Here is a 17,518-nt window from a genome sequence, read left to right on the forward strand (position 1 = left end):
ATTTTATTTGACATTAACCTGCCTCATATTAACCGAGGCAAAAGAATGAATGAATAAAAGTGCAGCAGGGAAACTGCATGCACACACAGCGAGGGACAAAACAAACAAGATAAAACTAACCTAAAGATATTGTGAAATAACAATACAGTTCAGAGTGATACACATATCAATCTGGCGTGAACACAGTGGTGTGTTTGCCCCCTTCCTGATTTCTTATTTTATTGCATGTTTGAAACACAAAATGCAGTTTTTAAATGAAGGTTTTTATTATTAAGGGAAAACCTGAAAACCTACATGGCCCTGTGTGAAAATGTAATCGCCCCTAAACCTAATAACTGGTTGAGCCACTTTTAGCTGCAATAACTGCCATCAAGCTTTTGCAGTAACTTGCACTGAGTAGATTTAAGTGCTGAGGAGGAATTTTGTCCCACTCATCTTTCAGGGTTTTCGATCATGAACCTCCTTTTTAAGATCATGCCAAACATCTCAAAAGGATTCAGATCAGGACTTTGACTAGGCCATTCTAAAGTCTTCATTTTGTTTGTCATTCAGAAGTGGACTTGCTCGTGTTTTGGTCGACAGCAGAATCTATGATTCCATTTATCACAGCAAGTCTTCCAGATCCTGAAGCAGCAAAACAGCCCCATCACAAGTTCACCACTACCACCATCATACTGTTAGTTTGATGTTCTGTGTCTGAAATGCTTTTACGTAACTTTTACCCCAGCTGAGGGCTTTTGGCATGGCGGCCCACTATGCTGCCGCCGGCACCCGCCATGCTGAAGAGAAACCGCCAGGTATTAAGATAACCGTGCGCGCGCTGCGGGCATTTTAGGGCGCTCCTCGCCCGCGCCGCCCGGCACCGAGCGCCACGATACGCTGCTCCTAAGTGGCGGAGTGTGATCATATAGGCTTTCCATATCGAGGAAATTTTTAGGTGTCCCACCGCCATCCTCAAACTTCAGCCCAGCGAGAACACTGTTCTATAGACACATGATGAGTTGCACAACAGTATACAATATGACAAAGTACCTACATTGGAATGCAGAATAAATTTGCTTGTCTTGACGTGTTTTCGGGGTGGGGGCTGAGGAGAGGATGAGTATAAGTGTTGAAGAAACTCACCAGAACTTCACATGATCTGCTGCTCCTCAAGAGTCAACACGTAAGTCCCACTCTCTCCTTCTTCTGTTCTAAACTAGATATTTGGGTTGACTTAAAAGAGGGCCTAGTTTCCCTAAAATACCTCTGATGTTTTCCTTTTTTGTGTGGTAAATATAAGAGGAGTAAAGCTGCTGTTGAGAGATATATGGACTGACAGTAGACCGAGCTTTTTTTGATTCTTGACAATCCATTAAACAAAAAAATGATTTAACCTCTGGTGACCTTCAGGACCCTCAATGTCCCCATTTTAAAATTGTTTTTTTCTACTTTCCAAACTCAGATATCTTTATCTACTCATACATGTATAAACTCTGTATATAAGATACTTGTGCTTTAGTTTATTAGGCATTTTTTCAAAAAAAGCAAACTCTAAGCACTCTGTGAAGTAGATAACTTGAGCTAACTTTATTAGAGCCTATTGTATGTCAACATTTTCCAATGAAAAATGTTGGTGAATTGAACGGAATAGATTTATATATATTTTTAAAGTCAAGTTGGTTACCTTAAGGACCCTTGAGTCCCATTATTAAATGGCCACTATGTTCTACTATGTTACCACTATGTGAAAGAGTATGTGATCGCTTTTGTCTGCTGCTCAAAAGGTGCATGTTCTTTTGAAGGTGAGTTGAAGCAGTTGGTGGTGTAAAAGAACATGGCTGAGTATCAGGTAGAGGTGAGCACTGGAGACATGGCAGAGGCCAGGACCTGGGACCACATCTCGGTGACCTTGATGGGGACCAAGGGCCAGAGCAAGAAGACCGAGCTGAACGGGTGGGGCAGGGACTTTGGAGTGGGCCATGTAAGTATACACACATGTCATTGTTATAAAATGCATGCTATGAAACGTGAATATGAACAAATCCACAAGGATGATTCTTTTAAGAGCTACCATGGTCATTTGATTTAAAATGACACATTTCTGTATGAAATCATGGACAAAGGATCAACAATGTTTCCTGGAGTCCTCCTTAATTATTATGTGTAATTTATGTTGCACCTAACCTAGTTTGTGAATGAATTTCTTCACTGAAAATGGCACTAAAACTTTTCTGGTTCAGTAAAGATAATCTATTATGAAATGTCAGTAGTAATGTTGTGTTATAGAAAAGAACATACAGTGTGAAAACGCCCTCCTCCCTGGGCACTCTGCTCCTCGTGCGACTGGACAAAGAGGCTGTGATACTGTTACCTGAGAACGAGTGGTACTGCCGCAGTGTGCGGGTGTGCACTCCAGAGGGCGCCACATTGCTGTTTCCCTGCTACCGCTGGATCTCCAGAGGGGAGCTGGTGGAGCTGCGTGAGGCCAAAGGTCAGCTATTGGTATCTGCATCTACAAATGTCTTCATTTGACTTGCGTCTGCACACAGTGGTGGAAAGTGAACATTTGTACTGGAGTAAAACTATGTACTTTGTGTACAAGCCTACTGCTTGTACTTGAAGTTACTGTATGTTACTTTCGCAATGTAATTTTCTGTGGAACTAGAACGTTAAAAAAATCGTACTTTGGAACTTTTTCCATGGAGATAGATTAATTCCATAAATGATAAAGAACTAACCTTGCCAGCAAGACGAATTCTCACATTTTTTTAGAATTCACAAACTCTTGAGAATCCATCTTGTTTGGCTCCCGCTGATTCGTTTGCAGTTCACACCATGGATATGGTGGTTTTACGAGCCAAACATATGACATTTAGGGCCTTCAGGTGGGACTGGAACCAATCACAAAAAGCACTGTGTGAAATGTACACATTTCTCACAGTGCTTTTCTGACCACTGGATCCAGCACAGTTTAGATTTTGCATGTTTCTCCCCGTATCTGGATGGGTTTCTTCTGGACTCTCTGGTTTCCGACATCAACCCAAAACAAACATGCACAATAGGTAAATCATCCAGCTGCAGTCCTGACCAGGCCTAGCACAAGATCTTGAGATGGGTCGCAGGGCGCTGCACTGGAGCGACCACAGCTCCTGAGGAGATGCCCCAGTGACATGGAAGGAATTTCCCTACAGGGACGATAAAGTGTACATTAACCTTAAATGATAATAGAACTAGTGTGAGATGTGTACATGCTATAAGTATTTATGTTCCTTACATTGATGCTTGAATTACACTACAGCCGCGAATGAATAGCAAAATGATAACGGTAACAAAACGTAACGTGACGATAATATAAACAAAAACGAGAACGAAAACGGTCAACAGAAGTCTCCTTCCTCGTGCTCATCCCGCCTCCATTATCCAAGCCAATAAACGCAGGTGAGCGCTCTCACTAATTCACCTTACGCACACACACCTGAGCGCCGCCCCCAAACACAGCAGAGTCGTGCTCGTATCTAAGCGCGTGCACCAAAACCAAAATATGGCTCCTACACCTACCTATCCTCCACTGGACACTGTACTTAGACATTTTTTGGGTGGGAATAACTAACATGGTCCAGTTTCTATTGAGCGCATGTGACGCAGACGAGAGCGATAAGCAGCAGCGTTAATTAGGCCAGTTGTTGCTCGCAAGCCTTCTGCCCACCTTTGAAGACGCTGTTGTGTCATCTTTGTGTCATCTTTATCAGACATCAATGTGATTTAACCAGCAGAATGTTAACCTGCCACGTGACAACCTGGAAATAAGTTTAAAATCCACACCGGCCTTCTAACCGAGTGGCCTTTGGATTGAAGATTCTTTAACAAAGTTCTATTCCTGAAGAAAAACCCATATTCCACCCCAAATGTACCCACACATCTAAAATGATTGTACCTCATCATTAGCATACTATTAGTAAACCCTAACTGGGCCTGGTCAGGAGTACATCTGGACCGTTCTGCAGATTTGAGCCAGGATCTGATCCACAAAGTGTTAAAATTGTTTTGCTCAAGGTCAGTTTGCAGAGATTAAATTACCAACTCTGAGGTTAATAGTTGAGCAATTAGCATCTCAACGTGTCAACAACACGTTTCTAATACACAAAAATACTAACACAATCTGGGGATGATGACGTTTAGTTCTAGAACAATTGTTTTGCTACATTTTGTTGAACTATGTGTGCTGTTATGTTACAAAAATGATAATGATAAACGTGTATATTTGGATGTTTTTATTTTAAAGCCACAAAGTTGTTGGAAGAGAACCACCCGGTTCTAAAAGAGCATCGCCAACGGGAGGTGAAAGAGGGGAAGGAGAACTACAGGTCAGTCCTAGCCCAAGACAAAAAGTACACCAGAACCAGACTAGTACCTGACCAAACCCATACCAGGACCAGAACCAAAGCACACATAACAAGACCAGGGTTGGAAAGAACCACAACCAGAAGAGTGTTCCTGCAGCACCAGACCAAGACCATAATCAGGCTAGAATGAATCATGAACCAGACCTAACCAGGATCAGGCCAGTTGCAGAACTTGACCAGAACCAGATCTTGACCGTAATACCTCTATAATTCATTGACATGTACTTGCCCTTGTTTTTGTGCAGGTTTGTGGTGTTTGAGGAGGGACTGCCTCACAGATCTCATTTTAAGACTCTAGAAGAACTTCCATCGGAACTGCAGATATCATCAATTAGGGGTGCTGAGATCAACCTCAATAAAGTCCTTATGTGAGTCTATGGGCCCAGCCAATGCACAAGGCAAATGGAATGGACCTAGTAGCATGGCTTTTATAAAATGACATCATTGTGCTTTGATTGTGGTGGCATGACAATAACATATTGTATACAAGATGTATACACATTTTTTTACCGTGACCAGAGGGATTTTGAATGTTTTATTTTACGCCCGTTGTAGGCACAGTCGGGCGATGACATAGGATGTGTGGGATGGAGTTGATGTATACATGTAGGAGCACTCCCTCAACTGAGTCAGGAACTTTACACCTGCGCACATTGCAGGGCGCTCTGGCTATTCTGACGATTCTCTCTCTGAAATGGCAGAGGACTTGAACTGAAGATCAAGGATTTGGTGGGATCAGAAGAGCGATGGGAGAAGGAGGAGGACATGAGGAAAATCTTCAGGTTTAAGAAGACACCCTTGTCAGGTATTGTGTGCTCTTGTCTCTGCGCTCTCTGTGAAAGCACTTGCTCAGCTCTCCTCTTGCAGAATACGTGGCGGATCACTGGAGAGACGATGACTTCTACGGCTCACAGTTTTTAAACGGCTACAACCCAATGGTGATCCAGCGCTGTCAACAGCTTCCACCGAACTTTCCTGTTACCAACGAGATGGTGCAGCCTTTTCTAGATGGTGCTCACTCCCTGCAGGCTGCGGTAAAGGTACTGATAAAACACAAGTTACTATATTGGCCATTGATCAGTATCACAGTATGGAGCCAATAATTAAGTATCCCTACACAACTACAGCACTCAACCTTTGGTTTGGTGAAAACATCCACTTTATCCATTCAATAAAGTATTATATTCTTGTTGTTTCTGGTTGAACAACTTTTATCCAAAAGCTCTTACAAAGAATTATTAAAACATATCTGGTCATTGTTATTACACCAATGTGCAGCAATGTTAAACTGTCTGAGCTTAAAGTACACTTATTCTGACAAGTCTGAGCCTGGGCTGTTACTGTGTGCGATCCATAGGCAGGAAACATCTTCTTGTACGATGCAAAGGTGTTTGAGGGAATCACCTCGAGGACATACAATGGCAGAACTCTGCATGTGACTCCCGGCTTCTGTCTGTTCTATCTGAACTCAGACGAGCAGCTCAAGCCCATCGCAATCCAGGTACACTGTTCCCTTACAGTTATAGTTACAGTACATAACAGCATAAAATAATTGTATTTAACTATAAATTGTGTGTGTGGCATTCATTTACACTGTTCAAACATCCACATGGCTTTATTTCTGGTGACTGCAGCTGCATCAACTGCCAGCAGAGGACAACCCAATCTTCCTGCCCAGTGATTCCGAGAGCGATTGGCTGCTGGCCAAGATGTTCATAAATAATACAGTTGTAATGGAACACCAGCCTGTCCATCACCTGATGAACACACACTTGCTGGAGGAGGTCTTTTTCATAGCCACGTTGCACAACCTCCCAACAGTGCACCCCATGTACAAGGTACATCCCCCACTCGTTAAATCATTTAATAATCAACTCATTTGTTTTGTTTTGAAGAAATCCAATGTAAAGCCAGTGAAATGTTTGAAGGCTGTTACTCTCCTCTCATCATCAAAACACTCTATCACACATTGTAATACAGAGAAAATAATATAATTTAACAACTGCCACACTTAGGAATGGAGCTTATTCTGGCTCTAGCCCGGGTTAACCCGAGTGTAAAAACAGCCCTGATAAGGAGAAAATTGATTTTTCAAACATTTCGAGAGGAATCTGGCTGCAGACATCCACCCAGTGTTCTCGGCCCTGCAGCCTCCACGGCTGCAGGGCCGAGAACACTGGGTGGAAGAGGACCCTGACACAACTTACCTCTTTTCTCAGGTCCCTCATAGGAAACAAACAATAAAAAAAAGATTATGAAACACTTCTACCGAAGTATAACCGAGACCTATCATAAATTCCAACATGTAAAAGAGTTTTAAATATTATTAGAGGATTTATTTGACAACTATTATGTATTTATAAGGTAGCTTACCGTGCATGTGCAGTTCATGTTTTATTTAACCCCAAACAACCCCAAACCCTTTTTCTAACCTTTACCATAACAGACTTTGGTTAATCTTAAAGGTCCCATAACATGCAAAATCGACTTTTCAGAGCTTTTAACTTTCTTACATTGCTATTTGTGCTTCATATATGTACCCAGAGTGTGTTTTTGATTGATTCCCGCAGTTTTTAGCTATAGTACAGACTATCTCCTTTCCTCGAATCTCCAAACTGACGGGGGGTGGGTGCAAGACAGCGTCATAAGGGCAAGCACGAGTCACCATCCTCCCTCACCCTCCCCCCTCTCCACCCCCCTCCGCCCCCTTCCCCCCGGCTCCGCGCTGAGGGGGGAAGGGGGGCTATTTAAGTTAAACACGGCTCAAAGAGGCCCAAAACTTCATTCATGATATCACACTCTTTACTATTATCACAATGGTGAAGGTTTACGTGGCAGTTGATGGAGCAACCGGGAAAATAAACGGAGAGAAGTTCTATCCGATACCGAAAAACCCGGAAATAAGAGCGCAATGGACATAGACTTTTATATATATATATATATAGATCTATAGATATATCTTTTCTGCGCACGCTGTAAATTAAAGTAGACTCTTTGTTGATCTGAAGCTCTATCGGTCACTCACTCGCGCGGCGGGAGCGGCCCGCGGCGGAGCTGACAGCTGTTCAGCCCGGTGGAGGTGCGCTGAACCCCGGACATGCAGACTCACGCACCGCCTGCCTGCGCTGGAGCTCCGGAGCATAAACGCTGTAGAATAATACGTTTTATTCAGGCGTAGAGCCTTTGATCAAAATTGGGACTTGTGAACCATGGGACCAGTGGGCTTGGAGATATCTGGAAGAGTCGTGATTTAGGCATAAAATATGGATCCGAGTTGATTGATCGCAGCTTTTCTAAATATCGACCTCTGTGTAGCTCATCCAAGGAGTTTGTGGACTCTGAAAGCACTGGGGGCTCCATAATGTACGTTTGAGATCACTTTCCACGCTCTATCAGTGCAAAGGAACGCAACAAGTGACGGTCAAGGGGCGGCAACGTATGACACCGCCGCTAGAATCGGAAACGTGCTTATTGAGTTAGTTTGTTTACACCCCCTCCGTCTCCGGGGTGGGCGGGGCACACACGCTCTCTCTGAGACTACGTCACGGGTTGGGCGGGGGAGCCAGATCGCTCTTCGCAAGGGTGGGGGCGAATATCAAACCAAGCCGTTTGCATTTCCGGGTTGGTGAGGGGGTCCAAGGTATGGGTGACATTTCTTAACTATTATGTTATGGGTGTTGCACAACCCTTATTATTATCAATTATACACTTAGGATAGACTACGAAACGTGAAAAAAAGCATGATATGGCACCTTTAACCAGACTCACGGCGACACACACAAACTACTAAGACTAATGCTGACTTCATATGCTATATTTACATCATTGTGCATGTTACCTGTCTGATGTTTTTGTGTTTTAAACACAACTCATTTTCTTCTTATTATTCTTTATCACCTTAAATAACCTATCATAAACAGTGGACTAATTCAACTGATGATAAAAATGCAGCATACAATAAAAAGGTGTCACTATATTGGCGTTAGAGTAAAAAACTATGACAAATAGTCAGTGAATAGGGTAAGACTTCTGGGTAGAGGTCCTAAGCTGGACTCTTGTGGACACTTCATCAGCTTAACATTGGATTTTAGTGGTGCATTTTGGGGTGGAAATTGTAGAAACTAATTTTGTCTCTGAATCTGCAGCTCCTCATTCCACACTTTCATGGAACTATCCCGATGAACGTTGAATCACTGACGATTTTGCATGAAAACATTTTTGAGATGGTGAGATTTCCATTTCTCAAATATCCCTCTCTAGTTTTTTGAACTAGTGGATATGGCTGTTCTGAGGGTCATCCTTAACTATTGTGCAGACCTCTCTGGGGAACAAAGGATGTGTGGAGGTGATGAGGCGGAAACTGTCAGAGTTGACCTACAACGCCCTCTGTCTGCCGGAGAACATCACCTCCAGAGGACTGGACTCTGTGCCAAACTTCTACTACAGAGATGATGGCCTCAAGCTTTGGGCCATTATAAACAGGTGCTTTCAAAACTTTTGTGTACTTTCATTCTGTGTCATTGGGGACAGGGATTAAACAGTGTAGGCTACATGAAGCACTAATACTTACATTTTAATTAATTAGTTTTATTTCATTTCAATTATATTTATGTTGAGAAAATCACAACAGCAGTTTTCACCTCGAAGGGCGACAGTGAAAGAACGATTAAACAATATTTATCGGAAAATAGCAAATGTCCTTAGACCCTCCTTCTTGGCAAGGAATAACTACAAAAGTCTTTCGGAGAAAGTGAAACCTCGGGGTGAACCACAGTGAAGGAGAGAGCCTAATCCCATGATGCGCTTCAATTTGAGACTGTGGGACCAGAACCACTCAGGAGGAGACAAGACAAGACAGTTCCTCTGGGCAGATGCAGAGCTGTTCAACTAGAGTAGAGAGCGATTTGTAATCATCAGATTTGAGCTAAAAGAAACACCACAGTTGTTTTCTATTTAATCTTCCATCCTATCAGTTGTAACATCACCGATTGTTTCTGATTGTCTAATATTCACCGCGCGTCTAAAAAAAAGGGTCACAGGCTCTTTAGCTTTGATTATGGCACACTTTCGCTGTGGCATAGTTTCAATAAACGTCTGAAATATTATAAGATTTATTTCATCCAGTGTTGCATTATTTTTCACCAGTTGATCTTGTATTGATGATGTGAGAGAGTGACCACATCCCAAACACTCTCAGATCTGTAGTAGATTGGGTTCTGCTTCTTCTTAGATGGAGAGGCGGCGGGCTGGTGTGGGCTTGCTTATAGCCCCTCAGCTCAGCCCCACGTGTTGGAGTTCACCCCGGTGGGCGAGAGGGTCTTCGCCTTCGGGTGGGGGACAGGTCTCTCACTGTTGTTTCGGCCTAAGGTCCGAACTGCAGTGCAGAGTAGCCGGGCTTCTTGGAGTCCTTGGGAGGGGTACTGGACAGTGCACCGACCGGAGACTCCGTTGTTCTACTGGAGGACTTCAACGTCCACATGGGCAATGACAGTTACACCTAGAGAGGGGTGATCGGGAAGAACGGCTTTCCCGATCTGAACCCGAGCGGTGTTCAGTTATTGGACTTCAGTGGATTGTCCAGTACAAACACCATGTTCAAGCACAAGGGTGTCCATCAATGCACGTGGCACCAGGACACCCTTGACCAGAGCTCAATGATCGACTTTGTTGTCGCGTCATCTGACCTCCGGCCGCGTGTCTTGGACACTCGGGTGAAGAGAGGGGCAGAGCTGTCAGCCAATCACCACCTGGTGGTGAGTTGGATCCGCTGGCGGAGGAGGAAGCCAGATAGAGTTGGCAGACCCAAGCGCATTGTGAGAGTATTCAACTCACACCTCCGGGAGAGCTTCTCCCAGATCCCAGGGGAGGCTGGGGACATTGAGTCCGAGTGGACCATGTTCTCCACCTCCATTGTCGATTCGGCTGCTCGGAGCTGTGGTCGCAAGGTCTCCGGTGTCTGTCGCGGCGGCTACCCCGGAACCCGGTGGTGGACACCTGGAGTAAGGGATGTCGTCAGACTGAAGAAGGAGGCCTATCAGGCCACTCTGGCTTGTAGGTCTCCTCAGGTCATTGACAGGTATCGGCAAGCCAAGCGGGCTGCTGCTTGTGCTGTCGCAGAGGCAAAAACCCCAGAGCTGGGAGGAGTTCAGGGAGGCCATGTAGGAGGACTATCGGTTGGCCCCGAAGAAATTCTGGCAAACCGTCCGGAGCCTCAGGAAGGGGAAGCAGTGCTTCACTAACACCGTCTACGGTGCGGGTGGAGACCTGCTGACCTTGACTGGGGATGTCGTTGGAGAGTGGAAGGAATACTTTGAGGATCTCTTTAATCCCACCGGCACGTTTTTCGAAGAGGAAGCAGAGATCGGGGACTCAGAGGCTGGCTCATCCATCACCCAAGCTGAAGTCACTGAGGTTGTTGGCAAACTCCTCGGTGGCAGGGCTCCGGGGATGAGATCCGCCCTCAGTACCTAAAGTCCCTGGATGTTGTCTTGGCTGACACGTTTCTGAAACATCACATGGCGGTCGGGGACAGTGCCTCTGGACTGGCAGACAGGGGTGGTGGTCCCTTTGTTCAAGAAGAGGGACCGGAAGGTGTGTTCTAACTACAGAGGGATCACACTCCTCAGCCTCCCAGGTAAGGTCTATTCCAGGGCACTGGAGAGGAGAATCCGACTGATAGTCGAACCTCGGATTCAGGAGGAGCAGAGCGGTTTTCGTCCCGGTCGTGGAAAACTGGACCAGCTCTATACCCTCCATCGGGTGCTCAAGGGTTCATGGGAGTTTGCCCAACCAGTCCACATGTGCTTTTGTGCATGGGCTTTTGACCGCGTCCCTCGGGGTGTCCTTTGGGGGGTGCTCCGGGTGTACGGGGTCCGGGGCCCTTTGCTCAGGGCTGTAGTACGAGCTGTGTTTGCATTGCCGGCAGTAAGTCAGACCTGTCCCCAGTGCATGTTGCAATTTCTAGGCACATTCAGGGGTCGCAGGGTGTCTGGTTTGGGGACCAAAGGATCTCATCTCTGCTGTTTGCAGACGATGTTGTCCTGATGGCTCCATCAAACCCGGACCTGCAGCATGCACTGGGACGGTTTGCAGCCGAGTGTGAAGCGGTTGGGATGAGAATCAGCACCTCCAAATCCGAGGCCATGGTTCTCAACCGGAAAAAGATGGCTTGCACTTTTCGGGTGGGTGGGGAGTCCTTGCCTCAAGTGGAGGAGTTCAAATATCTCAGGGTCTTGTTCAAGAGATAAGACAAGATAAGCCTTTATTTGTCTCAAAATGGGGAAATTCCCATGTTGCAACACAAAGTAGGTACAGAAGTAAAAGAACAGATAACTTATAGAAAACTTAAAAAATAAAAAAACTCTTAGTAGAAAAGCTCTTATAAAAACTCTTCTGAAAAACCTCTTATATTCTTAATAAAAAGTAAACAAAAATAAATAAATAATAATAATAGTAACAAAAGTAACACTCTTATTTACAGCAGTTGAATGGACGGAGAACATTGCACCAATATGATTGACATTTATTGTACATAAATATGACATTATTGCGTATGATTATGTAAGTATTGCACATGATTAAGTCAGTATTGCACATGATTAAGTCAGTATTGCACATGATTATGTAAGTGTTGCACTTGGGTTTGACAGTATAGTGACACGTGTTCACATGTTCAGTGCTAACAGTGTTTGTTGTAAAGTCTGACAGCAGCAGGAAGGAAAGACCTGTGAAACGTCTCCTTCACACAGCGAGGATGGATCAGTCTGTCACTGAGTGTCCTGCAGAGGGTGAGACTCATGGTCCAGCATAGATGTGAGTTCAGCCAGGACCCTTCTGTCCCCACCTCCTGCACCGAGTCCAGAGCGCAGCCCAGGACGGAGCTGGACTTCTTGATGACCTTGTCCAGCCTCTTCCTCTCCCTCTCTGTGATGCTGCTGCTCCAGCAGGCCACACCGTACAGGAGGGCTGATGCCACCACAGAGTCGTAGAAGGTCTTCAGGAGTGGCCCTGTCATCAAGGAGACAGGAGACAGGAGTTGGCGAAGTGTCTGGGGAGAATTAAGTCTGGGAGTCCCTGCTTAGACTGCTGCCCCCGCGACCCGGGGTGGGTGGAAGAAGATGGATGGATAACCACGTGTTGGATTTTTACTATTTCATTTGCACCAAAACCAAACCAAATACTAAAACGTAGCCTGAGCAGTTGGGAGCCACTTCTCCAGACTACAGCACATAAAGCACACAAGTCCAGTTCTGACAAAAGCTGGATCATGTCCAGGGCCTGAATAAACCCCTCCCTCTCATTGTGTCCAGTTTCGTACAGGCTGTGGTGGGACACTACTATCCCTCAAATACAGAAGTGCAGAATGACGCCGAGTTGCAGCACTGGATCAAGGAGATTTGGACCCATGGATTTTTGGCAAACGCAAAATCAGGTGGGTTCAGTTTATTTTTGTAAAGCCAAACATCAAAAACAGCAGTACCTCACAGGGCGTTCCAAAATGATTTATTTAACCAGTGAAGGCATGAATACTTGGAAATGTATTTAGTTACATTCATTCATCTTCTACTGCTTGTTTCCGTTAGGGGTCACGAGTGATTGGGGACTATCCCAGTGACTTTGGGTCTTAGGCGGGGTTCACCCTTGACAGGGGCTCGTCATAAGGTTAACCCCATTTAGTTACAGAATACCCAATATCTGCATTCAAATGTATTTTGTATTTTGTACAGAGAGAGAAAAAACACACATTCTCTCTATGAGTGCTGTGTTTTCTATTTTTCTCACTAATTCGGTGATTAGTATTCTGAATGCCAGAGACAAGAAAGAAACAGTACCAGAATACAGTTACTCTGAATGAGTATTCTGAAGATATATTTTCAGTACATACATTGAGCTACTTCCAAAACTAGATTTAACCAACAGAAAACTAGGAAATCAAACAATGAAATAGTCCCTGATCAATAACAGAGAAGCAGATTAATATTTAAGCAAATGGAGAACGGTTCCAGAGCATCATCTTTACTTAGACCCTCTCTCTGCAAGGAAAAACTACAAAAGGGGTTATGTTCTATACAGCAGGTTCAAATGGATTACAGCCTGATCCATTTACAGGTTGTCCAAACAACTTCAGCTAAACTTGTTCAAACTGTGTTTGTTCTGTGACTGTGGCCTCAAGTAGTGCTCAGTTTAAATGTATATGTATATGTATATGTATATGTATATATATATGTATATATATATATATATATATATATATATATATATATATATATATATATATATATATATATATATATATATATATATATATATATATATATATGTATATATATATATATATATATATATATATATATATATATATATATATATGTATATATATATATATATATATATATATATATATATATATATATATATATATATATATATATATATATATATATATATGCAGAGAGTGTGTCTGACACTCGGACCTGCAGTGTGGGGGCGCCCCAGGGCACTGTCCTCGCGCCCTTTCTCTTGACCCTTTACACTGCAGACTTCAGACATTACACGGACAGCTGTGTCCTGCAGAAGTTCTCTGACGACTCTGCCATCATCGGACTCATCACGGACGACGATGACGCGGAGTACAGAGGACTGGCGCAGGACTTTGTGGACTGGTGTCAGCGGAACCACCTCCTCATCAACGCGGGGAAGACCAAGGAGATGGTGGTGGACTTCCGCAGAGGCCACCCCACTGCCCCCTCACCAGTGAACATCCAGGGACGGGACATTGAGAGAGTGGACTCATACAAGTACCTGGGTGTTCATCTGAACCACAAACTGGATTGGACTCATAACACAGACGCACTGTACAGGAAGAGCCAGAGTCGGCTCTACCTCCTGAGGAGACTCCGGTCTTTTGGAGTGACAGGGCCACTCCTGAAGACCTTCTACGACTCTGTGGTGGCATCAGCCCTCCTGTACGGTGTGGCCTGCTGGAGCAGCAGCATCACAGAGAGGGAGAGGAGGAAGCTGGACAGAGTCATCAAGAAGTCCAGCTCCGTCCTGGGCTGTGCTCTGGACTCGGTGCAGGAGGTGGGGGACAGGAGGGTCCTGGCTAGATTCACATCTATGCTGGACCATGAGTGTCGCTCCCAGCAGGACACTCTCTCCGCTCTGGAGAGCAGCTTCAGTGAAAGACTGATCCACCCTCGCTGTGTGAAGGAAAGGTTTCGCAGGTCTTTCCTTCCTGCTGCTGTCAGACTTTATAACAAAAACTGTTAGCACTGAACACTCGCAATACTGACCTAACCATGTGCAATTCTGTCATTTGTGCAATTGCTGTTGGAATTAATGTGCAATTACTGTGAAATTCATGTGCAGTCTATGTGCTGTCGTGACACATATTCATGTGCAATTACTGTCAGGATCACATGCAATGGTATTTATTTATTTATTTGTCTATGGGAGTTTTTGTTTATAGGAGATCTTCTACTGAAAGTGTTTTTCAGACTTCCTATAAGTGATCTGTTCTTCTGTATCTACCTCTGTATCTACCTGCGTTGCACCAATGAAATTTCCCCATGTGGGACAATAAAGGAATATCTCATCTTATCTCATCTTATCTAAAATCTTTTATACATGTCATTTCAGAAGCATTTCTGTTTCAGTTCTGTTTCGGAATAATCTGACTTTTTTACTCACACAAGAAACAACAGGATTCAGTGGGAACATTTTAATCTCTGTTTTTCAGGCGTCAGGGAACAGCAACATCCCATCATTTCCCCCATTGAGTTCAACCATTGTTCAAATAAAGTTATGGTACCGTAAAAAAGTATGATTTACAAGAAATAAAATAAAATACAAATAAAAAATCTAAATAATTTAAATAAATCATCTTTAGTCTGTACATGATATGAATAACAATACATGCTGTTGAAACTTTACATAAAATAGAGCCCATTTACAAAAACACTGGATCAGAAACTACGTCAAATAAATAAATGTTTGATTTGAATTGGACAGCGAAGCAGGAAATATATGGCCTTAATTAAGTCACATTTTTACCTTATTAATCTTTAGTAGAAAAAGCTTCAGTTGTAGTCATCTGGACTCAGTTTAGAAAAAATAGAAGTTTCGACTCTCATCCAAGAGTCATCGTCAATAAAAGAATTTAGGTCGAGAACTCCGATATTTGTACTATTCTGTGGTAAGTCAACTCAAACAACTCTTTCCGCTTCAGGAAGGCTCCTCCCAATGGGCTGGACTTACCACAGAACAGTACAAATATCGGAGTTCCCGGCCTAAATTCTTTTATTGACAATGACTCTTGGATGAGAGTCGAAACGTCTATTTTTTCCAAACAGAGTCCAGATGACTACAACTGAAGCTTTTTCTACAATGGAACACGTCTGGATGAATGAGGGATTACACCGATTTATTCATCTTTGTGATAATGCTTTAAAAGTAGAATTACAAAGTCTAGGTTACAGGGCTTTTAATAAATCTAACTTAGTATAATTTTCATCACGTTTATGAGGTGGAGAGTTCATAAAGACCATATTAATGTGTGGCTCAGTTGGATTAAATTCAATTATATTTTGGAGTAAATAAAATTACAATAATTTTGATGATGTCTGGATCTAGCAGTAAAAACCCTAAATAAAAGATGGATAATACAAACTTAGAAAAACGCTTCTTTTGATATATATATTTTTTTGTCATTTGGATGAGATGATGAGGCTAAATTGTTTGGATTAAAATATGCAAAAATCAAACAAGAACATTTTCAAAATCCAAAATGTATCTTTGCACATTCATGTTGACCATTACTGTCTATTGACGTTTGCTCCTGTATTTACATGTTATTTCCATTCTTAATCTCCCTTGGCTGTTCCCTTACGCTGTGACAGATTTCTTAAAGGGCGCAGGTCATTTGGAATTTTCAGATTTTTTTTTTTTTTATGAAAGGAAAAACACAGTTGTCCCTCCTTAAATTGAATAACACTTCACTCGCAGCCACCAACATGTAACATGTTTGAAATGAAATAAATCAATCAATCACAGGAGATTCTTGACCCGAATCTCCAATGAAAAAGTTAAAAAACGTATAAAAATGTTATTTACAACATCGTTTCCAAATTTGGGTCGGCTCTGATCAAGTGTGTAGGTAGTAACAGGTTGGTTTGTCCCATGCTTTTATTGTTTGTGGTCTTCTGGTTAAGGACTCGGCTTCCCAGAATGCATCAGTGCTTCGTCTAAAGTCCAATCTATTTTAGTCCCAAAAAGTAAAAGGTAAAGGGAAGAAATCAGGACTGTCCATCACTTCTGTGGGCTCTGAAAGAGAGGGAAAAAAAGGAAATTAACACATATTTAGTTGCCAACAGGAAAGCACAAAAAACACTGGAAAATAAACACTAATTATAATAATATTAATTCAGAAGTAACACAAAACTCACTATGTGCATTAAAGGTACAGTGTGTGTTCTGGTGACATTGGAACATTTGAATCATGCATAGGTTGGGCTATAAGAAGCATTATACGTATAATTTACTAAGCTACTATAAAACATTTTACCAACAATAGACTTTAACTGCAACTTTAAGCAAAAGTGGAGAAAAATATTAACTAATATCAAAAGAAAAAGTGACTTTAAGAAATACATACAGCAGTGAAAAAGACAGTGGAGAGATGGAGGTTTTAATATGAAACTTAATACGTATAAATACTAAACTATTCTACGTCAAATAAATCTTAAACTTGGAGCGCTCACAGGAACCTAGTGAGCGCTCCACCTACTGGCAGTAAAGGGAATTACAAAGGGGAGGTAAGCAAACCTAGCGTGTCCCCTGTGATCCCCAATTTAAATCTGTCGAATTTGCTTCAAAATGCAACACTGGTCTCTTACTATGGCCACACGTACGTGAACAAACTACATCTAATATGCTACTGATTTCTTTTATCTTATAAATGTTCTATTTTGTGTAAAATATGAGCTCAAGTTTGTGAAAAACACAACATTTAACTCCTAATAAAGTGAACAAATGGATAAGTCCAGAGAAAGGTCAATGCCAAATGACCTTAGAGTAATGATATTTTGCCTGTCTCTCATAAATAAACCTGATGAAACTTTCTTAACAAATTATAT

At 42.8% G+C, this 17,518-nt stretch overlaps 2 protein-coding genes across 3 annotated transcripts in view; one reads left to right on the top strand and one right to left on the bottom strand.

Moving 5' to 3' along the window:
- Nucleotides 1-1,149: 1,149 nt before the first annotated feature.
- LOC140363583 (polyunsaturated fatty acid lipoxygenase ALOX8-like) lies at nt 1,150-16,291 on the top strand. Its single transcript, XM_072450218.1, has 14 exons — nt 1,150-1,165; nt 1,785-1,963; nt 2,269-2,473; nt 4,265-4,346; nt 4,631-4,753; nt 5,087-5,190; nt 5,253-5,425; nt 5,743-5,886; nt 6,020-6,223; nt 8,531-8,611; nt 8,701-8,867; nt 12,695-12,816; nt 15,124-15,191; nt 16,283-16,291. The coding sequence occupies exons 2-14, from the start codon at nt 1,817-1,819 to the stop codon at nt 16,289-16,291; spliced, it is 1,629 nt and encodes a 542-aa protein (XP_072306319.1). The 5' UTR covers nt 1,150-1,165; nt 1,785-1,816.
- The window catches only part of celsr3 (cadherin, EGF LAG seven-pass G-type receptor 3), a 100,350-nt gene continuing 98,791 nt past the window's right edge, over nt 15,960-17,518 (bottom strand). For both annotated transcript variants that reach the window (XM_072449339.1, XM_072449338.1), the window contains one exon: nt 15,960-16,706. In XM_072449339.1, the coding sequence (XP_072305440.1) occupies nt 16,705-16,706 (2 nt within the window). In that variant the 3' untranslated portion in view covers nt 15,960-16,704. The remainder of the gene's footprint in view (nt 16,707-17,518) is intronic.

The sequence above is a fragment of the Eucyclogobius newberryi genome, unplaced genomic scaffold (genome assembly GCF_026437365.1).
Source record: "Eucyclogobius newberryi isolate DKJ021-1_F unplaced genomic scaffold, fEucNew1.0.hap1 SCAF_17, whole genome shotgun sequence".
Taxonomy (NCBI): domain Eukaryota; kingdom Metazoa; phylum Chordata; class Actinopteri; order Gobiiformes; family Gobiidae; genus Eucyclogobius; species Eucyclogobius newberryi.

Coding starts and splice junctions, on each gene's coding strand:
- LOC140363583 (XM_072450218.1), top strand. CDS start 1,817: ATGGCTGAGTATCAGGTAGAGGTGAGCACTGGAGACATGGCAGAGGCC. Junction 2,474..4,264: donor GGAGCTGCGTGAGGCCAAAG/GTCAGCTATTGG, acceptor TTTATTTTAAAG/CCACAAAGTTGTTGGAAGAG. Junction 5,426..5,742: donor CCCTGCAGGCTGCGGTAAAG/GTACTGATAAAA, acceptor TGCGATCCATAG/GCAGGAAACATCTTCTTGTA.